The sequence below is a fragment of the Colias philodice genome, chromosome 5 (assembly GCF_061535455.1).
Source record: "Colias philodice isolate Cphi_HAF_F1 chromosome 5, ilColPhil1 Martin Lab GWU primary, whole genome shotgun sequence".
Taxonomy (NCBI): Eukaryota; Metazoa; Arthropoda; class Insecta; order Lepidoptera; family Pieridae; genus Colias; species Colias philodice.
In genome coordinates this window covers 3,547,812-3,570,194 of record NC_143090.1, presented here as the reverse complement: position 1 = coordinate 3,570,194, position 22,383 = coordinate 3,547,812, and the positions used below count along the sequence as shown (strand labels likewise).

At 32.3% G+C, this 22,383-nt stretch overlaps 1 protein-coding gene across 3 annotated transcripts in view; it reads right to left on the bottom strand.

The window, feature by feature from the left end:
- Positions 1-502: 502 nt before the first annotated feature.
- The window catches only part of LOC149488359 (uncharacterized), a 74,394-nt gene continuing 52,513 nt past the window's right edge, over positions 503-22,383 (bottom strand). For 2 of the 3 annotated variants that reach the window (XM_089694957.1, XM_089694958.1), the window contains 6 exons: positions 14,401-14,658; positions 5,843-6,106; positions 5,423-5,522; positions 4,527-4,816; positions 4,021-4,167; positions 503-3,822 (listed from right to left, as the gene is read on the bottom strand). In XM_089694957.1, coding sequence (XP_089551083.1) covers positions 901-3,822; positions 4,021-4,167; positions 4,527-4,816; positions 5,423-5,522; positions 5,843-6,106; positions 14,401-14,652 — 3,975 coding nt within the window. In that variant the 5' untranslated portion in view covers positions 14,653-14,658 and the 3' untranslated portion in view covers positions 503-900. Of the gene's footprint in view, positions 3,823-4,020; positions 4,168-4,526; positions 4,817-5,422; positions 5,523-5,842; positions 6,107-14,400; positions 14,659-17,241; positions 17,473-22,383 lie in introns of those variants that run through there. The other variant, XM_089694959.1, reaches the window with a different exon arrangement.

Sequence of the window (22,383 nt, the reverse complement as noted above, 5' to 3'; positions counted from 1 at the left end):
ACAAAACTTATATGCTGTGACAAAAAATTAAACAGAAAACAATGGTATTTGTTCAAATCACAGTTCAAATCAAGATAAAATCTAAAAAGTGCATATTGCAATGTAAATACAGTTACATAAACGGTCACTATTGTGATGAACGTTTCACGGAATTCAATTCTGAAAACGTGAACAAAAGCATTTTCTCTACATTGTTTGTCATACGAATTTTCATTTACCTTTGCAAAACTGAACATGTGCCTGGATAGTTTTATGTGATACTAGTTGATTACAGTGAAATTTTTAGTCTAATCCATTGTTTTACTAGTTTAGTGTACCTATTACTATCTAATGAATAATATAAAATGTAAAGCGGAAATCTGTATGTACTATGGATTTTTCTTTATATTTTTATAATGTGCTATGTTAAAAAAATGTCTGATGTTCTTTTTTATATGTAATTAAAATCTAATTCTTAATAAATAAAATAGCCATAGAAAGGTAAAAAAACAATACACATCAATACTTAGAAATTAATTTATTGTTCCATAATTAATCTAAGACACTATCTTACTTAAGTACACGGCCTAAACTTAAATTAAATAAATATATTATACAACAATTGTGCCACGCGTCATCCATTTATACAAAGGACGGCTCCAGTATGAATCCCTCATTGTAACAATAAATTACATGAACGCACCTGTGATATCTTGAATACCTGTCATTGTTGACTAGATAAATTCAACCTAGCCTTAGTATTCAAATGTTCATTTAAACAATCTTAACACAAAAGAGGCAAACAAATAAGCATTAGAATATAAGCACAAATACAGGTATTCATTTATGTAATTATGACCTTCTATATTTACATGTTACGTCTATAAAGTCTCTTATTTTCACACTTAAACGTATTAAATTCTACCGATAGATTTTATCTTCATGTGGTGGCATGCTTATAAAGTAAGGTGCTGGTGGTGGTGGCGCTAGATACCGAACTGATCCAGGACCTGACTGCATTTTATGAGGCAACGTAGCCGTTGATAACGAGGGAGGTGGCAATGTACCGGCATAACCAGGCCAAGCTGCTCCCCATAACGGGGCAGCGCCAGCACCCGGACTGTTAGCTAATGGACCACCTCTGTATGATGTACTTGACATACGTAAGCGAACTATACATATCGCTACTATCAAAATTGCAATAAATGCAACAACTCCCCCGACGATACCAATAATCAAATTATCATCATTATTTGATGTCGCCACGCCAAGAACAGGTGCTCCTTTCGGCTCTCCTGCATTTTTAGATCGCTCGTGCGATGGGGCAACTGACCAAATAATATCTGGTTCCGCTGAAGTTCGATGAATTAGACGCGGGGGAAATGTTGTAGATAAGCTTGTGCTAGATGAAGTTGCAGTGGTTCGCTTTCGAGTGTCACATGATAGTTCATCGTCTCCTATTTCTATAAGAAGGAATCCGGATAAGTGTTCGGGTGAATCACAACGCACATCTTCAATCCCAACAGTTGGTAACCATCTACGAAGTGCTCTCGCGTTACAATCGCAGCGTATGGGGTTTGTGTCTAAACCAAACATAGATAAATCAGCTCGTCTATCATCAAGTGCCACTAACAGCTGGGGTTGTATTGTTGATAACTGGCTACCGCCTATATCGATGGTAATTCGTGATGATCTTGGCAATGGAAACAGCAGTGCTGGAGGCAGATTTGTCATTGAAGTATTCCGGAACCTAACTGTAATTGCAGGAGCTTTCAAACCAGCTAACACTCCAGATGATACTGTTTTAAGACGGGATCCTCTAATGCCAAGTTCTTCTAAACGTGGATGTAGAGTAGAATGAAGTTGATCAGGTCCAATATTTGTATCTTTAAATTCAACATCTAACTTTTCTAGTGCTTCGAAAAATTGTAATGCGCCTGGAACATCAAAGTACCCTAATCTAGGATAATCGTAAGCTCTAAGTTCAACTAAATTCGATAAAGTTCTAAAAGCATTCTTTTCAATTTTAGTACACTTTTCTAAACGTCTTACATCTAATACGCGTAGAGAAGATAAGCCTTCGAAATTTCCTTCAAGTATCATTACAATAGGATTATCTGAAATATTGAGCAGTTGTAGATTCTTAAGTTTTGGCCAAGCAATCGCTAGAGAATTCGATACATCTACAATTTGATTGTGGGAAATATCTAGCGATTCTAATAGTGTAGTTCTTGTAAATGTTTTCTCAGATAATTTTGTAATATTATTGTGGGACAAGTTAAGTCTATATAAAAATGGTGTTTCAAGCTGACCTACGGCCTGCATTCCAGTTCCTGCTAAATTAAGGTCTCTTACCGTTTTTGGTTCGGTCAAAACACTCATAACAGATTTTTCTGCCAAGGGGTTGAATGATAAATCCAACTTCTTTATATTTACCATTACACTATCTTCAGCTGGTATATCAACAATATTATTAAACGACAAGTCCACAGAAGATACAAAGAAGTATTGTTTCTGTAATGCCTTCAAAGGAGCTTGTTCAAATAAGTTATGACTGAGGACAATACACTCTAACATATGGAGTCTCGATCTATCAAAAATATTGTCTGGCAGTTCGTATAAAAGATTACCGGCCAAGTTTAATGTTTCCAGCCTAATCAATCCTTCAAAAAGTCTATCGCCCAATCGATCTATCTTATTATAAGAAAGATCAAGAGTCTGTATTTGGCTTGAATTATGGAAAGCCATTTCACTCACAGTCTCGAGTTCATTACGCGCTAATAAAATAGTTCTTAACTTCGGAAGTCGGGCGAAGTCTAACTCATCAACATTTTTCAAAGCGTTTCCCGATAAATCGACTAATTCTAAATATTGCAGAGTACTTATAAGTTCCGAAGGGAAGAAATTAAATTTGTTATTTGTCAATATAATTTCTCGCAAGCGTGGGTGTATTTTGAATGAAGATGGGAATAAATAGCTTAATTGATTATCCGATATATCTATGACTTCCAAGCTTGTACCCGTATTGAAAAATTCGCCCTTGAACGCATTTAATTGATTACCCTTTAAAGATAAAAATTGTATAGACATTACATTAACAAAAGCAGGAGTTCTGATCGTTACAATATTATTATAAGACAAATCTAAATGTGTTAGATTTTTCAAATTTTTAAACGTCCCTTCAGATATTTCTTGTAAATTATTATTTGAGAGATAAATTCTTTCCAAGTTGTGGTTTTTCGAGAACAAATTTACTGGCAGTGCTTTTAATCCAACATTACTTATATCAACTACCAATAAAGCATCGTTGTGGTTGAAAACGTTCTGCGGGAGCACACTCATGTGTAAATTATGGCTCATGTTTAAGTGCGACAAACTCGGGATCGACTCGAATGCATTCACCGGCACTTCGGAGATCTGATTTCCGGATATATCCAGGTACCACAAGCTAACGAACTTCAGCTGTTGTCCCGTGAAGCCTAAAATCCTATTCTGGCTTAGTGACAAAAATTCGAGCGTTACTTCCAATCCGCTGAACACATCTGCCGATATTGAGTTCAGGAGATTTCCAGAGAGATCTAAGTGCTGAAGATTTTTAAAGTGATCGAATGCTGCGGGGGGAAGTTCGCGTATAACATTTCTAGATAGGACTAATGAATTGATTCTATCTGAGACGGCTCGAAGAATGTCGCTCGATAGCGCAGTGACCCTGTTGAAGCCGAGATGAACTGACGTAAGACTTGGCAAGCGAGACAAAGCCGTGGCCGGGATGAGTAGAATATTGTTATCTCTCAACAACAAAGTTTGCAGATTAACTAATCCGTCGAAAGCGTCGTCCTCCACCTGAAATAATTTAGGAAACTTTTAAATATTGTACGAGCTTTTGCATTTAGTGTAAGAGGTATCAAATATTGACCGTAATATTAAAAGTTTAAATAGCTTGTTCTGCCTAAACGTTACTTTAGCACATTTGCAAGTATTACCAGTCACAACATCCCTCCCAGTCCAATTAAACTTTGAGGGCACTAAATAAAAACTTACGGTTCTCAGCGAGTTAACTCCGATATCCAAATAGCGCAGATCGCTTAAACCGACGAAAGTACCCGGGGACAGCTTCACGAGATTGTTCCGGCTCAAGTCAAGCACTTGCAGCGATGAGAGCGAGTTTAGGTGACTGCTGTCCAAATTCTGTAAGCATACGTGTTGTTTGTAAACGTATTTGAATGTTATCTTCGTTTGATATTTTAGTCATTTTTTGGAGGAATATTTTTACAATTTCTTTATAAAAAAATCAATTTGTCGAATTTATATCATTTTAGTTTTTAAAGAATACATATATATAAATTAAAATTATATAAATGGAAATCATCAAACGCATCTAAAAATTAATTATGTGATTGTTACTTTTATTTTAATATCTAATATAACACTTTATATTAATACAAAACTATTTCATCAAATAAAAAAACATCAAAATGTGTTTCCATTCCCATCACGAAGTTGTTTAAAACATTTCTTATCACACATGTTCAAATCTCAAGACTCACCGTGATCATATTACTAGACAGGTTTAAGTGTTTGAGAGCCGTAAAGGATTTGAGGGCGACAGTTGGGAAGTCAGTTATAAAGTTCTCAGAAAGGTCCAACTTCTCCAAGTTTTGTATGCCCTGAAACACGTCGCTATTGAACTTGGAGAGCTTGTTACGGCCTAAATCTAAAGTTTGAAGGTCGTTTAAACTAATAAAGGCGCCGCCTTCGATGCTCGAAATCATATTCCCGTGTAAATCTATTTCTTCGAGTGTCTTCTGTGAAACGAACGATGCTTGACGGATCAGGGCTGAAATGAATGGATAATGTTTTATATTTAGGGAATTTATCGTGCGTTGAATTTTGGCACGTGTTATGTTCAGGTTATGAAATAAAATTGCTGGAGACATGAATTTGTTAATGGTTTATTAGCGGGGAATATCGAGCATAATATTTGAAAGCTCCTCCTACGTTTTTCGTGTAGATTGAATATCAGCACTCAAATTTAAATATAAGTGAAATAAAATTAGAAATCTAAAAGAAGGAACGTGTTTATAGCTCTAGGAAATAATTCAACAATATACAAATCATGCAACATCATTGAACTGATAAGAACAACGTTTGATCTAAAACAGAAAAACACAATATTCCATTATATTCTACACAAATAGCAAATCAATTAAGAGTTACTCTCCATTAAGCTCAAATAAACATTACACAGAGGCTTTCCTCAAAAATTTCACGGCAATATTCACTAAAATAAAGACTTCATTACGCCTACTAAATATTATTTTAGGCGCAAAACTTTAGGCTTTTCCAAATGGACGCGGAAAGTTTGGAGTACTTTTACAGACTTACCAAAAGCCGTAAAGTGTCTTTCGTACATTTGAAGGGGAACAAAATTTTTTCAACTTACCTATTCTATTTTCCCTGAGCGAAAGAAGTTTTAATGAAAGCGGCCCGTTGAGAGAGGAAGATGGAACGGAGATCATATTGTTACGGTCGAGGCGTAATATCTGCAAAAGTTTACCATATTTTTACGATATTCACTTGTACGATACAAGATTTGCACAAATATATTCAAGTGTATCTTATTTTAACATTTGTACTCAAATTTGTGTACTGTGTGATCCATTTATGAATAGTGTCGATTCAGTACCATATTGTTTCTTGAAAAGATGTAATTCAATCGAATTAATACAAATTTAAGCATTTGATTTAGGTACAAGTAAGTCAAACAAAATATAATAAACACTTATTAACATGCAACAAAATTTACTTCAACATTTTACAAGCCTCTACATTTATCAAACTATCAGCCTAAACTATCCCTTACCTTCATCACATTGCATCCAATTAGCAAGCCTTCTTCCAAGCCTCTTATATTATTCCCGCTCAAATCGAGTTCTTCCAAAGCTGGCAAATTATGTAGTTCCGCGGTGGAAAATATTGGGTTGAGGTTATCTCCCAGGAGGTTGTCGGCGAGTACCAGCTTGGTTAAATTACCCTTGATGCCAGATAGCAGCCTATCTGGCAGTCTACGGAGACTGTTGTGAGAGAAATCTAGCTCCTTCATCGGCAATCCGTAGGAGGAAAATATCTGGAATAGGAAAGATGGTGTTTAATTGATATTGAAACTTCAAGCTGGTATAAAATTTTAATGGTAGGTAATTAGGAACAACTTGCTAAATAATCCCAGCAATTAAAATAATTTACTTCTTAAAATAAACAAATTTAAAAATTTCAGGGACATGGATATAATATTTTAGTCAATTTTCGTATTCACTTCAACTTGATTATGTTGTCGTTACAATAAAACTTCAATACTTGTACACTGTATTGTGACTAATAGATGAATTATTTTTACATAATCGAACTGTTTTGAAAATCAAAGGATTAAAACACAAATACATTAAGTTAAATTTTCAAGCATGAATAAATATACCAGTTTTATTGGAAACCAACAAAATTAATGTAACACGCAAGTTTTAAACCATTTGCTAATGAATTGATTGATTTCAAAACCACCAACTCTGGTGAACCTGGTCAAGTATTTGCCTCGCCAACATTAAAATTACATTAGATTAAATACAAAGCTTCGACCACTGTTCCATATGAATAAACGCAATTTGTAGCCAAATGTGAAAATTGAAAGCAATTTATATTAAATATTCGATATATGAATGGAATATGTTTGAGCTAACCAAACATATCAACGTGTTCGGCAAAACAATAATATGTTACTGCGAATTATTTGTTCTGGCTTAATAAATGTTCATTTTAACGCAGACCAATATGGACTGGCAAATATGGAATATTTTAGAGGCGACTTAGCCACGCTTGCTTACATTCGGTAATAGCGAAACGGGAAATTACTAAGCAATACTACGTATTTGCATATAATGTTTTAAATAATTATAAAAGTAATATTTTATAATTGTTGGTATTGATTATAAATGTATTTGTAACGAATGTAATATGTAGAGCGTTGTATCGATGATACGGGTGAGTAATCTAGTCATTGGAAACATCGTAACGGTAATGTAAAAGATGTGGGTTCAAATCTGCCTCAAAATCTACTTTCAAGTATGTTTAAGGTTTTTATGATTGTGTAACTACAAGTAAAACGATTTTTATTCAAATATAGTTTCTAAAAAACATGTTATTCCATAATATAAACAAATTGTCTAGAGTACCACCGGCTACAACAGTTTCATAAAACTCATATAAATGTAAAACATATTTATAAATACGGTTTTAAAATTCACCAACACGCACGTTTAACGTTGAACCGGGCAAATGAGCTGAAGCGTCCTCGTGTCGAATCGTAAAACACAACGAATCCAAGCTTTAATTGAACCACATTATCGAAACGATACAAAAAGCAATTAAAACACATTCCCCATTTAATTGTCAGTCATTGTCGAACAATAATGAACGTTTCTATATGCTAAATGGACACGGAAAGCGATGGATTCGCTTCAAATTATACGATTAAGCTAATTTCGTGCAGATAAGTTGCGCTCATTTGTACTATTTGTCTATTAATTACTGAACAATAACTGTAAAGGCTTGTCCACAATCCACGTTGGTTTCAGGGTAATCTGCGTGTAGCTTTGATGGTGTTGATCGGATGGATATTACGGAACTAAAGCAAAGTGCACATATTTTGAATTAAACTAAGTGCATAAGTATGGGATTATGATCTAGCAGCTATTATTTAAAAGTCGCTTAAGACTGGATGTTAAAATGCCCTAATTGCGCAATAATAATAATTAATGCCATAATATGTAATACCTTTTTACATATTATGGCATTAATTATTATTATTGCGCACTTAATTAAAAAAAGACAATGTTCTTCATCCCACTACTTCATTCGCATGTTAAGGTGATGAATTAATTTTTCTAACATTTACGGCCCTTTTTAAACCTTCGTAATTTTTATATTATTAAAGTTGTCGTGATGAAAATTCTTGACAAGAAAGTTCAATAGTAACACAATACGTCTACCGTTTTAGAAACATGATTCCATGATATTTTCTCGATAGAAAAAAAATACAAAGTTCTCATTGTTATTTTTTTTTAATCTCTGGCATCTTCAAAATAACAAACGTAAAGTTACGACTTTTTGGATATTAACTATAAAATATACAACCTATACGTCTACCGTGTTAGAATTTTGAAATATGCGATGGTTTTGAAATAAACAAGAAATACTTGAAATTAGCGCCTGACCAGCCAATATAGCGAGAGCCGCCCTGTACCTTCCTACCCCGATCGCTGCACGAGTCATTCCCGCTACGGCCGTCACACGGGGAACTTGTGTCGCTTGCGCAATCGTAAAAAAGGGTGACAACACGATAAGACAAAATGAGACAAATGGGGACAATAAAGAAAATAAGAAGAAGAAACATAAAGGTTGGAGGAAAAAGAATGCTTACAATTGGAACAAATTAATGAAGTAAGTTGGTTTTATTTTAAATTTGATGATAATTGTATTATAGACAATGTTTGATATGTACCCCTGTTTTAAGTACATAACGAATGTGTAAGATTTTTTCATTTATAGCATAAATAATCTTTTCAGAAATCCGGAATCCAGAAGGAAATAAACCCACTGATTGTTCACAATGTGAACCCACTCCTTCGTAAGTACCTTTATTCAGTCAAAAATGTATGTTATCAACGCTCTACTGGTTTTATCGCATGATTCCATTTTTAGCAAAAAGCAACAAAGTGCAAAGAAATAAAAAATCATGGTGAACTTAGTGGAAGTATGGTGGACGTAATATGGAATTATGGAACAGGAGCTCGTTGGAGTAGTATTATATTTTAAAAAAATACGAAAAAATTTCAAGAATTTCTTAGTAGATGGTAGATAAGTATGTTGTATAAAGAATTTGATGTTGATATTTATTTCATTTATACTTACTACACCTGTGCGGGAAATTGCTTAGTACTAAAACCGGTTTATATTCATATTTACATAGTAATGTGAGTTTTCATTTCGAAAAATTTTGTGTAAGTATATTAAATTGAGTTCCTGGGTGATCTGGAAACACAATTGGGCCCGGAGGATGGCGCTGCAGTCACTCCTCCTAATCACATGAACCGATTTGGATGAATATTTGTGTGCACATTTCATTGTTGTGGGATGATTGGTTGATTCGTTTTCACATTAGCTAATATTATGTATTTTTGTTGTAAACTTAATTTAATGTTTATAATACATTATTATTGGTATAAATAAGCCAGTGTTCGTCTCACATTGCTGTACCTGCCTACCTATCCTACCAGGGCCTAACTTTGTTCTGGCTATTTTAATTTGATTATTTGTAATGAATAATTACAATTATAATAGAGTGCAAAAAATAAATACATGCGTCAATATATTTTGTGTTTTTTTTAAACAATTTTTTTATTTAAAAAAATATCATTCCGACCGCGGCTTTGCCCGCGTGGAATTAGGTTATATCGTGAATCCTGTTTTATCCCACAGAAGTGTTCAGTTCGGATAAAAAGTATCCTATGTGTAAATCCAGGCAATTAGCTATATTTTATCAAAATTGATAATGTAGTCTTAACGTGATTAAGTAACAACTACCAAAAAAATATACAAATTAACATCCAAAGTTTCGCATCAGTTTTACTGTATTAGCGATATCTTCCACTCTTGACTTTGACTGAGAAGAATTAGGGTTTATAACTTCTTTCAGAAATAGTACCTTTCATTTCTGGGCATGATGTAATATCTACGTCAGCATCAAATTCTATCTAAATCAATTCAGTAGTCCGCGTAATTAGGTACCATTTCATTTTTTCAGAGTAACAATATTTTTTGTTATTTTAAAGATTATTTATAACCTGTATTATTTTGTAATAAAGTAAACATTACGAAATAATAATAATTAATAATTATTAATAATGTCTAAGTAGTTGTTAAAAAGAAAATAATTTTGTGTTTATAAGCAAGAAAATAAAACCAATAAATCAACAATTAAATATATGTATAACAATATTATAACTGTATGACGACTCCATGTACATGTTTGTCCCGAGTCGGCCAGCGGCAGCGCGGCGAGTATGCAAGAATGACTTCGCGCACACCCGCGTTCGCGATAGCGAGCTATTAGACTCCGCCCGCCAAGCAGTGGATTTTTTTTGTGTATCGTCTTAACTTTAATAATAGACTAGCGACCCGCCCCGGCTTCGCACGGGTGCAATGCTGATACTAAATACACTACAGAAAAACCGTGAACGTTATAATAAAAACATAGCAGCCCGGCCGGCCGGTACCGCCGCAAACGCTGCGTCCCGCAATTTTTAAATCTGTAATATCTTCGAAAATATTCACTTAAATCATACGGTGTAAAGGGCCATATAGATCTATATTAAATGTACAGTGTATTCAAGGTATTTAATTGGTTAAGGATTAATGCTGTATTGGTGAAAATCGCTTCGAAAATTAGCTATTATTTGTCGTAAAAAGTAAATGACAAAAAAATGTTATTGTGGGTTATCCATAAGAGATAGACATATACCATCGCGGACTTTTCTGTAGACCTTTTCAATGTGTATAATACTTAGTACATTATTTTGATAAAACTCGTAGGGTTCAGCCTGCGTTTGCAATATAAGCGGAAAAAAATGTAATTTTTTACGACATCACATTAGAAACCTCAAAAATAACAGTACTTCTCCACTATTTAATGGATGTTATTATACATATAAACCTTCCTCTTGAATCACTCTATCTATTAAAAAACCGCATCAAAATCAGTTGCGTAGTTTCAAAGATTTAAGCGTACAAAGGGACAAAGGGACATAGGGACATAGGGACATAGGGACAGGGAAAGCGACTTTGTTTTATACTATGTAGTGATAAGCCTTTCTTAATCCAAAGAGTAATTGAACCATCCATCCATCCTCACAAACTTTAATTTTTATAAAAGCACCTAGATATTTTCAGACAAGCTCTTTCTGATTAAAAATATGCCCTTTTTTACAAACTCGCTACAATCTTTTGGCATATATTTAACAACACAAATTCTAAGCGAAGTAATTAATTTTATTAATTATTGTTTTTACCAAAAAAAACAATAACATAAGTGTAACTGAAATAAACCGTAATACACGTGCCGAAGTCAAATTAATTGAACATAATTTTTATTACCTACGAAAACCTTAATATAATTATAATTCAAAATTACATCTTAAGTGAATAATCGCATTATCATTAATTAACTTTTTCCTCTTCTTCTCACTTGATTTATTTACGTTTCAATTGTAAAGAATTACATATTTTTAAAATTGTAAACCATCTACCAAATACAACACGATACACACAATTTTTTAAAACGTATATAATTATAATAAACTAAATATTCATAGGACATGTGTAATGAAACTAAGAAAATGATTTACCACGGAAAACATTCTTACTACTAGAAATCAGCAGATTTCTCGAGTGTAGGTATCTTCACTAGGTATGTTTATAGTAAAACATCCTAAAACCGTTTGATTGTTATCTTCATCTAATTTATCTCCCGTTAATCTTATTGTAGTTCGTTCTAAATATTTGTACAATGTGTAATCTCTGTAAGTTTAAAGGCGGATGCGTTTCCCGCGTTTATCAGATCATGAATGATCGCGTGCTATCATAGAAATCTGAATATTATTACTCTCAACTCAATTAGCACTAATATTTCCTGTGATATGCTAAATGATACAAATTTATTGAGCAATTACGCTTATCACTGATAAATATATGATCTTTACTCATCTTTTAAAGCTAAAGAGTTTGTTTGTTTGTATGCTTGAACTACTGGTCCGATTTGAAAAATTATTTCAATTTTAGACAGCCTATTTATTGGGGAAGACTATAGTCTATAATATTATCACGCTAATACCAATAGGAGCGGAATAATGCGGGTTAAACCGGGGCACAGCTAATTATTAAAAATGAAGGTTGATTTTCATCTGCTCTGATATTGTTAATTAACGCTAAGTTGTTTTAATCAACGGCTATATGCTCTAATAGGTTCTAGGTCATGCATTAAACTAAAAATAATATTTATTTCGTCTTGGAACAGGAACTATGCTGGTATTTCTTTGAAAATGCGGGCGAAGCCGCGGGCGGAAAGCTAGCTAAACTATAAAAGAAGTGGTAATGCTCGCATTTCGTTTCAATTACAATTTCTCTCGTCTACATAATGTTCTAAAGACTTAACTTTTTATAAACATATAATAAATGTTCGAATTTGTACAAGTTTAGTAATTTTTAGGTTTTTTTAACACCTAAGAAGAACCCCAGTTAATAGATATAATAATGAAAATTAAGAATTTGGGAAGACTTAGTATGGAATTAATTATATACAAGTATAAACACTGGAAACATGTTTCTTGGTACAATAATATACTTGCTTCTCTTCACAAAATGGAAGTAATATTTACAAAAATATTGGAAAAATCACGTATTATAAAAATACATTTCTATTGTAATGTGTGGCGGTAAATCAGATTCTATTTTCATCTTTCCTTGTTTCTTCATATTATTTTTATGGTTCCATAGTTTGGTACAAAAATTAGTATTTAATTTTTCTTTCTAAAGACAGTTGAGACTCAAAAGATGATAATGTAAAATTAATTATAAATGTATATTAAATTTATAATGAAAACAAAACGGCAAATGGTCTTAAGAAAATTAATATTTAATCGAAATAGCGAAAAAACAACTATTTGAAAAGTAAATTTCACACAAACGGTTCATTTATAGTTTTAAGCATTTTACCATAATATTTGTAATTCATATAAAACCACACACGCAGTTAAAAAAAAAACATAAATTATTCCAGTCCATATATTATCTGCATACCAACAGCGAAATCTGTTCAATTTGCGAACAACCCCTCTACTTTACTGTTCCAAAAATCATTAAACATTCAAGCATTAAAAATTCCGTGTACGGAACCCGCCAATCACCACATAACACGCTTGGCTGTTTTTACTTTTGCATATAATATACAGGGTGTCCCGCTATTGGTATACTAAGCGCGAAGGAACTTGTAGTTTTGCATACACTGATCACGTAAAAAATACTTTAAAAAAAATTACGTCCAAAATTTTTTGCTAAATTTTTCCTGAAAATCCATGTTTTCTTCTCTAGCTTCGCGCAGCCGGCATATACCGCTTCTCTAATACGAGCATTTTATCTATGAAAACATAATCTTAAACGATAGCTCACGTGCTGGTGGCAAAGTTGGGCGGCTCGCTTGTTATGGGTGTACACATAGAGTTTTAAGAATTCATCTATTTGAAAAAAAAATGCGTCTGGAATCTTTTAATTATTTTTTACGTACTCAGCGTATGCAAAACTATAACCTCCTTTGAGCTTAGTATACCAACAGTGGGACACCCTGTATAAGCCATTCCAAGGCACATTACAAGGGATTTATTTTATTCGCCATTGTGAGCTATCTATGCAAATACCACAAGACTGTAATGCGGAAATGACTATCACTCTATCCTTTCTCACGCACTCTACCGTTCACTTGTAAATTGTACCAAGGCTGCGGCATTTGCGGATTATATATTTAGTATAATAAACAATACTAAGCTTCGTTTATTTTAGAGTATTTATTGCTATGGAATATATGTATAGGTAAGTACTGTTTTCTAGTAGCTAAGCTTTGAGCTTAGCTATAATTCAGCAAAATGCTGTGATTATAACGTTTTAAACACATTTAGTTTTCTATCTCAAAAATAACAATTAGATTATTTAATGTGATTACTATAATTATAAGAAAAAACATCTAGTAAGAATACATATAATTTAGACATATAAATTGAATCCTACATTATTTATTTAACCTTGTGAACCTTCTAAACGCCTTAATCAATGTTTATCCCGGACTACGCTTAACTGCGCACAGGGCTTACCTATAATGAGATAAGATCCTAGTATTAAGGATTATTATTATCGTACAATTACTAAAATAATAATGTGAAAGATGTAAGTATTCTTTTTTCAATGAATTTTCTTGATGATCTTTCAGTAAGCAGTATTCCGAATGGGTATAACTAATTGAACGAAAATTTAATATAAGTGGACCGTAATTTGTGCCTGAGTTTTAATACCAAGTAATAAGCACGTAGTCTACTGCCTTGTATATTCTTATATTTAGTAATAACTAGCTGTGCTCCGATATGATATATAGCCTATAGTCATCCTCGATGAATGGGCTATCTAACACCGATAGAATTTTTCAAATCGGACCAGTAGTTCCCGAGATTAGCGCGTTCAAACAAATAAACAAACTCTTCAGTTTTATAATATTAATATAGTATACCTAGTATAGATATCCTTCTTTTTACTTATATAAATAATAAATACCTGAGTTGGCAAGGACTGTTGTCCAGCCCATCGTTGACTGAACGCCACTATAGGCGCGCCATACGGCAACGGCGGAAAGTCGCCAGGGAAGACCACATGGTCGCAGTTCATTAATATCCTCAGCTGAAGTGCTCTGTCCACCTGGACCTTACACCGGCAGGGGTAGCGCAGGTCGTCGTTGAGCTCTGAACATGGCACCCAGGGCTGCTGGCTCCACACCACCGGCATGAAAAGGAGGAGGAGTATCCACATTGTGACCTGGAAAGAATAGGATGGTCAATAAAATTTTTATAAAGATACAATCAACATGAAATATCAATACGATTAGAAAAATATATATGCAAATATTCAATACAATTTTCCTCATCATTACATGTTTATTCATATAAATACAATGCAAATATTCAATTGTTTTCCCCATCATAAGATTTTTATTCATATAAATACAAACAGCATTGCAAAAAAAATCAAATGATTAGGTACATTTCGAAATAATTTTTCCCTGTTTTAAATTAGCAAAATAGAGATTTTTTTTAATTTAATTTCAACGAAAACACGGGTAGGTACCTCACACGACATGTAACATCTATTCGCAGAGCTGAAATACGGCCCTACAAGTTTTGGAATAATTAACGAATTATCCAACATTAATCATTACACCCATTTGTATGATTAAATTAACTAATGACTCATCATTAATACTTGGAATAATTACCAAAGTTTCATAGTCTCTAGGTCGTTCCAGATTAAACAAACATTAAACACTCTATATGTAAACGAAAATGAGATATAGGTAGTACTAATATAATTTGTTGGCTGGAAGTTTGATTAACTGGTGTATGAAAAACAAACCAAATTAATGACTGTGGCATTTGAAAAATTATCTCGCCCTATTGAAATTGACTGGATTCAATGAACTCAGAACAAATATGCACATAATTTATTAATGTTTTGGATTATTGTACCTATAAAAAGGTGTTTTCGATAAATTATGAGAAAATGTTGTTATACGAAAATTATTAGAAATAACGCTTAGTATAGAGCTACATATTATGTCTCCACACTTTTTCTCCTGTATCTCTACTACATACCACAGATTATATTAAATAGTACCTACTACTCTGACCTTTTCCCAATATACTCAAATTCATGTATCGTATATAAATTAATTTTTCTTTTACAATATTTAAAACAAAGTTTTTGTTTAATTTGCTAACAAAGCAATTGAAATATTCGAAGCTACGTCGTTGAAAATATTTTGCTTTGATAGGTTTTGCATTTCGATGAAAATGAAAAATACACAATGATGAATAATTGTGATAAAACGTATATTCTTCTATAATACCAGCTGTTCAGTAAATACGATTTTCTTTATCGTTTAAACATAAGAAAAAAATTATTTGAAAAAAAAAATTTTGTGTCAGTGTTTCGGGTCATTTGTAACAGGATGGCGGTTCTACAGGGGTCTTAGTACGCAATGACAAAAAGAAAAATGATGGTCAGAACGCTGATACCGGATACCTTAAGATACTGTAATATTTTATATTAGATAATCTTAACATAAAATATTATAGTATCTTCACCGTGTGTGACGCGCTTAATTATTGTACAAAGAATAAGTATATAAGAATAGTAATAATACCAAAGCGTACATAGAATTTAGTAAAAATACAAACAAAACGGAGAACTACATACTATGTGCGGCTACATGCATCCAAGTATTATTTATTAAAAAATCGTAAATATTTAGTACATGTGTCCCACAATTTCACGATTTAGTAATTCTATTTTTAAAAGCAAATTATTATTAAATCTCTAGATTTGAGTTTGTCTATGAATACCTCATCCTCTATGAGTATAAATTAAAATAGTAAATTCCCAAAAGATCGGCCCTCATAATACCTTACCATCTACCTACATCTTCTGTAATATTGTTTAAAAAATTACTAGAGTAATGTATACAATAAATATAAATCGTATAAGCCTGTATAGAAATTCATCACCCATGAATAGATTAAAATCTATTCTTGGGAGCTTTAGCTCCAGCAGAAAATAAGATTAAGTACTTCAGACTAGAAAAAAGATATGAGAGCCTATTGCTGCATTACATGTCATTATGTGCTATTTCAACCGCAAACCTTTATAGAAACCATAAAAAACTCATTTGTTACATCTGTATGAAATACTCGTGTTTGTGCATATTTGTAACCTTGTGCTCGGAAACGGCTTGACCGATTATTATTATATTAAAAAAATATTGATAATAGAAATTATATGTATATTTGATAGACCGATAGACTTGTTTTTATTACTTTTATACTTCAGGAGCTCTAATATTATTTTTTACCACTAAAACTACAACTTTCGATACATCATCTTCAGTTATATAAAAAGCAGTACAAAGTATAAAATATAGAGATTATACGCATCATATTGATGCAAGATTTTTATCATCGTTGCTAATGGTTATTGCAAATATTAAGCATTTTAAGTATTTCATTGACCTGGCATTGGTAAATATATGTATTGGCAAACTATCGCTCTCGATACGATTTATGTATAAACTTTGTGAATTTCAAACTATCTAAAATTTATTTTGAACTGCATTCATCGAGTCTTCTTACAAGTCGGATTTCCTGTCTTGTCAAAACCCTAGTTTTCCTTTAAAAAGGCTGTTCATCTTTGACAACATAACACGTAAACATTTTAACTGATTCATATATCTAAAATATCCATATTAACTGTATTCAAGATTTTTTTTCGTTGAGATTTATTCTAATTGATTTCAGATCTATTAATCATAAGTTATCTGTATATTTTATGCACGAAATATCTACGTACCTAAATAAAAATCCTTGTGGAATTCACACTTCTTTCGTGCATAAATTGCTCTAAAATTTATGCTCGTGTTTTTTTTAACTACATAGTTCAACACAACATAGGAATACACCACACTTTATTCACACTTAATATACACGTTCACAAAAATGTTTACCTACAAGCACATTCACTGTTTGCACTGTATTACACATTCAAATATAACTGTTACAATAACAATCACCGCTCTACGCATTCGCAAATACACAATTGACTTGTTTGATTACAATAATAACTGTTATATTAAGTCAACAACATCGTAATTAGTTCGTGATTGCATTGACCAAGCCAATTCGGTGACAACTAAACACTCAAGCGAAATGTTTGTGTTGCCTCAAGTTTATAATTACTCAGAGTGATTAGATTATGAAATTCGTTAATAAGTGAGAAATATGAATGAAAGTCGTGTCATTTTTTAATGAGTAATTATGTATAAACAAATTGCATGTCTAAAAGATTGGTTTATCCTTATAGTCCATCTTAATTAATTTAAAACTATGATAAAACAAACTGGTCGGGTCCCAAAGACCAAAAGTTTGCAATGTGTTTTTAATATTTTCTTAGAAACAATACCCTCATAAAATTTACGTATATTTGAAAAACATATTGCAACATCAGTTTATTAAAGGAAGCTCTATTGAGCTGATTATTCAATGCTATCAACAAAAATACGTTTATTCTCTGTATTACGAAATTTTTGGACGCTTATGACCTTAAAAAATGGGTATTTTTTAAGATTGCTAAGATTATGCATGATCTAGATTGTGAATTATGTAAAATACGTCTAAAATGTTAATTTGAATTCCGCTGAGATCGTTTATAGTTAATAGTCATCATTATGGTAATGAGACAGACTTGCTATGTAAAAATTATACAAAGAAAACCATTCAGAATGTGCAGTTCTCAAATAGACGAGTTATAGCAATATGCAATGAAGTCAATGAACTGTCACAGTGTATGCTTGTAAATATAGAAATCTAATATAGATACAAGTACCTTAGTATTATCACAAATGGAATAGAATAGAAGGATTTGAACCTCACATGTTAAAAAACCTCATAAATGTTATTCAAATTAAAATTTAACTAATTGACTCAGAAAATATAGATCTCCCAGAAATACCCTTATCAGTAACAAGTATTAAAAAATTGTCAAAATCACACAAAAAAAAATCATATAAATAGGCCAAGATAGTCACAAGGATTTTGATATGCGCTATTTTTTTAAAAGAACACAGCACGAATTCTGCTTTTAAAATCTCTATGCAACTATTGAGTCATAGATATAAGTTTTATAGCCCCTTAATTGTTTCTCATACATACTTTAATTTATTTTATAGCCCCTTAATCGTTTTTACATACCTTTTCTAACTTGCTTACTGTTATTACCGTGTTACACAATTTTAACATGTGCTAATATTGAGTGAGCACGCATCCATAAAGACAGTCTCTATACATTTTTATTACACGCGGAAGAAGGAAGGAAGCCATTAATTATGTAAATATAAAATTATTAGTCAACAATAGATCGTTAAATTGACAGTAAAGCTATAAAAATATTCAATTGTGAAAAGTAAAAGTGATGTTAAGGTGTCTTAACCACAGACATAGATAGACTACGCAAGTACCGCGATCTGTATGAAAACCAAGCGTGTCATATTTTTTGTACTGACCTTGACGCATTATGACGTCACGAGCGCTTTTTAGTGATGGTAATTTCATTTTACGCTAAATCGATTAGGACGCCACTCGCGCGGCGATTCTAGTATCGTCCTATCCCATCGAAGTAAATCGAAAGAAATCAGATCAAACTAGATCTATGTCTAAGAGGTAATTAAATAAATGAATCGTAATCGATTACTAAATCGATTCAAGACAGAAAAATGATAATTACCATAGACAGAGGAATGATAAAATAAATTTATAAACCTTTTAATATTCTAACAAGTAAACGTTGTGCAAAACAAGTGTTTTAGCTTTTTCTTACATATGCCCATTGAGTTACCGTGTACTACGTACTAGAGAGGCCATCGAAAGAAAGTAATGAAACTGTCAATCAATCAATCTTTATGTCCCGTTGCATCAATCCATTTATCTTTTATGTTCGGGTTACTTGGAAAACTGAAAAAACAAACATAGTCTAAGCAATAAGGAGTTTTCTTAAAAAACTCCCAAGATGACACTTTAACTAATGGCGTCCATGTCTTAATATTTATTTTTAGTACCTTTGTATTAAAATACTTAAAAGTTCTAGGTCAAGTCGTATTAAATGACAAAAAAAATCTATGCCTTTTTTTCTGAAAAATTGCTCCTTCAAATTATCATTTTTCTGTTCGATTATAAAATCGATTAGAATCGAGAACTGTTGCATCAAATGAACATCACTAACCACAAAATTGGACAGAAAAATGAGAACAGAAAAATGAGAAGACGCTATTCATTGCTTGTTATCATACGACTCGATCTTTACCGTGCCAAGTAAAAGCCGCAATGTATTCCGAATCATTTCGTATGATTTGGTATCCGTGTTTGTCACGATCGTTTTCCACAGATATTCTTTATTTGATTTTAAAATAAATAGTGCATATTCTGATTAGAAAATTACTTACCGGTGGAAGGAAACATCTCTGCTAACTCGGCCACTCACAGCTGTGGAGTTTCTACAGTTTATAACGGCGCAATTCGGCATTTTACTTTATTCAGCTTCACGTCTTTCCTTGGCGAACTGCAAGCGCGGACTGAGTGTAGGCCAGCGTCAAGTAAGTTTCATAAACATAGTTTGGACACGGGAAGTACATACACTCGCTTAGTCTATCTTGATACATGTCTGTGGTCTTAACATTAAGTGTGTAGTTGATGGCAAAAATATGATAATACCTATGCATTTGTATGCATACCTACCGATTATTTTTCGAGAACAATTTAAATAGGTACTTATGTTATAAATCACCAATATAAGGGTAAAATGAATTTAATTTATTTATAGGAAATCATTATGGGAAATAATTAATTGGTGAAATTTAAATTGAAATTAATTGATCGATTGATAAATTCTACTGAACAATTAGAGAAGTAGTATTCTGTAATCATTAATTACAGATAATAATTAATTATAGGAATCAAAATTAAGCGAATTTTTACTGCAAAAAAATTAAAAGGAATATAGGCAAAACGAATAATAGGTCTCCCGCTATGCCTAAGCTAAATAGTTTCATTAATAACGACACGCACATATAGGCCAGTAGAAATCGACACTAAAAAACCCTAAATTCGCAAAGCACGATGTAGATTTGAATTTTTGGTATGTTGTTTGGATCAGTTAGGGTGATGTAAATCCCAATTTGCAACTTCGAAAAAGTTGTGCTCGCTGCGCACCACGTGATAAACTGCGAAAATTTTGGACTTTTTTCACTTTTTGCTCTAAAAGTCATAAACTATGCGTTTCCGACAAGTATGATTCAGTACATAAATTAAGGTTATTAAATTTGCAACAATTTAAGCCTAACCGCAGCTCTCTAAACCTTATAACGACTAAACTGTGGCCATTCGAAGATGGTTCATTTTTCCCGAAATATTGAAATTTTTAGTTTTGCTCCCGTTTGAAGCAAAATATTGGCAAAAACCGCTCGTTCTATGAGAAGTTCGTATAATAAAGTTGTAGTGCATTTAATTTTCTTTCATAAGAGCATAGAACAAAGTCTGTGAGACAAATAGTTCACTCACAATATCTGAAAAACAAAAAGAAGGTAGAAATAGATTTTTAAAGAATTGAAACTGAGGGCATATAAAATCATAAAAAGGATAATACTTTTTCATTTGCAGGATAGGTAATTAACAAAATTACAAAGATAATTAAATTTGCAACAATTTAAGCCTAACCGCAGCTCTCTAAACCTTATAACAACTAAGCTGTGGCCTTTCAAAGATAGTCAGTTTTTCCCGAAATTTTCAAATTTTTAGTTTTGCTCCCGTTTGAACCAAAATATTGGCAAAACCGCTCGTTCTATGAGAAGGTCATAAAATAAAGTTGTAGAAAATTTAATTTTGTTAATTACCTATCCTGCAAATGAAAAAGTATTATCCTTTTTATGATTTTATATGCCCTCAGTTTCAATTCTTTAAAAATCTATTTCTACCTTCTTTTTGTTTTTCAGATATTGTGAGTGAACTATTTGTCTCACAGACTTTGTTCTATGCTCTAATGAAAGAAAATTAAATGCACTACAACTTTATTATACGACTTTCTCATAGAACGAGCGGTTTTTGCCAATATTTTGGTTCAAACGGGAGCAAAACTAAAAATTTGAAATTTTCGGGAAAAACTGACTATCTTTGAAAGGCCACAGCTTAGTTGTTATAAGGTTTAGACAGCTGCGGTTTGGCTTAAATTGTTGCAAATTTAATTAGCTTTGTAATTTTGTTAATTACTTATACTGCAAATGAAAAAGTATTATCCTTTTTATGATTTTATATGCCCTCAGTTTCAATTCTTTAAAAATCTATTTCTACCTTCTTTTTGTTTTTCAGATATTGTGAGTGAACTATTTGTCTCACAGACTTTGTTCTATGCTCTAATGAAAGAAAATTAAATGCACTACAACTTTATTATACGACCTTCTCATAGAACGAGCGGTTTTTGCCAATTTTTTGCTTCAAACGGGAGCAAAACTAAAAATTTCAATATTTCGGGAAAAATGAACCATCTTCGAATGGCCACAGTTTAGTCTAAGATTTAGAGAGCTTTTATTAGGCTTAAATTGTTGCAAATTTAATAACCTTAATTTATGTACTGAATGATACTTGTCGGAAACGCATAGTTTATGACTTTTAGAGCAAAAAGTGAAAAAAGTCCAAAATTTTCGCAGTTTATTATTTGCGTATAATCTTTTTTCCTACTTTCCCAAATTTTGTAATTTTGTTAATTACCTATCCTGCAAATGAAAAAGTATTATTCTTTTTATGATTTTATATGCTCTCAGTTTCAATTCTTTAAAAATCTATTTCTACCTTCTTTTTGTTTTTCAGATATTGTGTGTGAAATATTTGTCTCACAGACTTTGTTCTATGCTCTTATGAAAGAAAATTAAATGCACTACAACTTTATTAT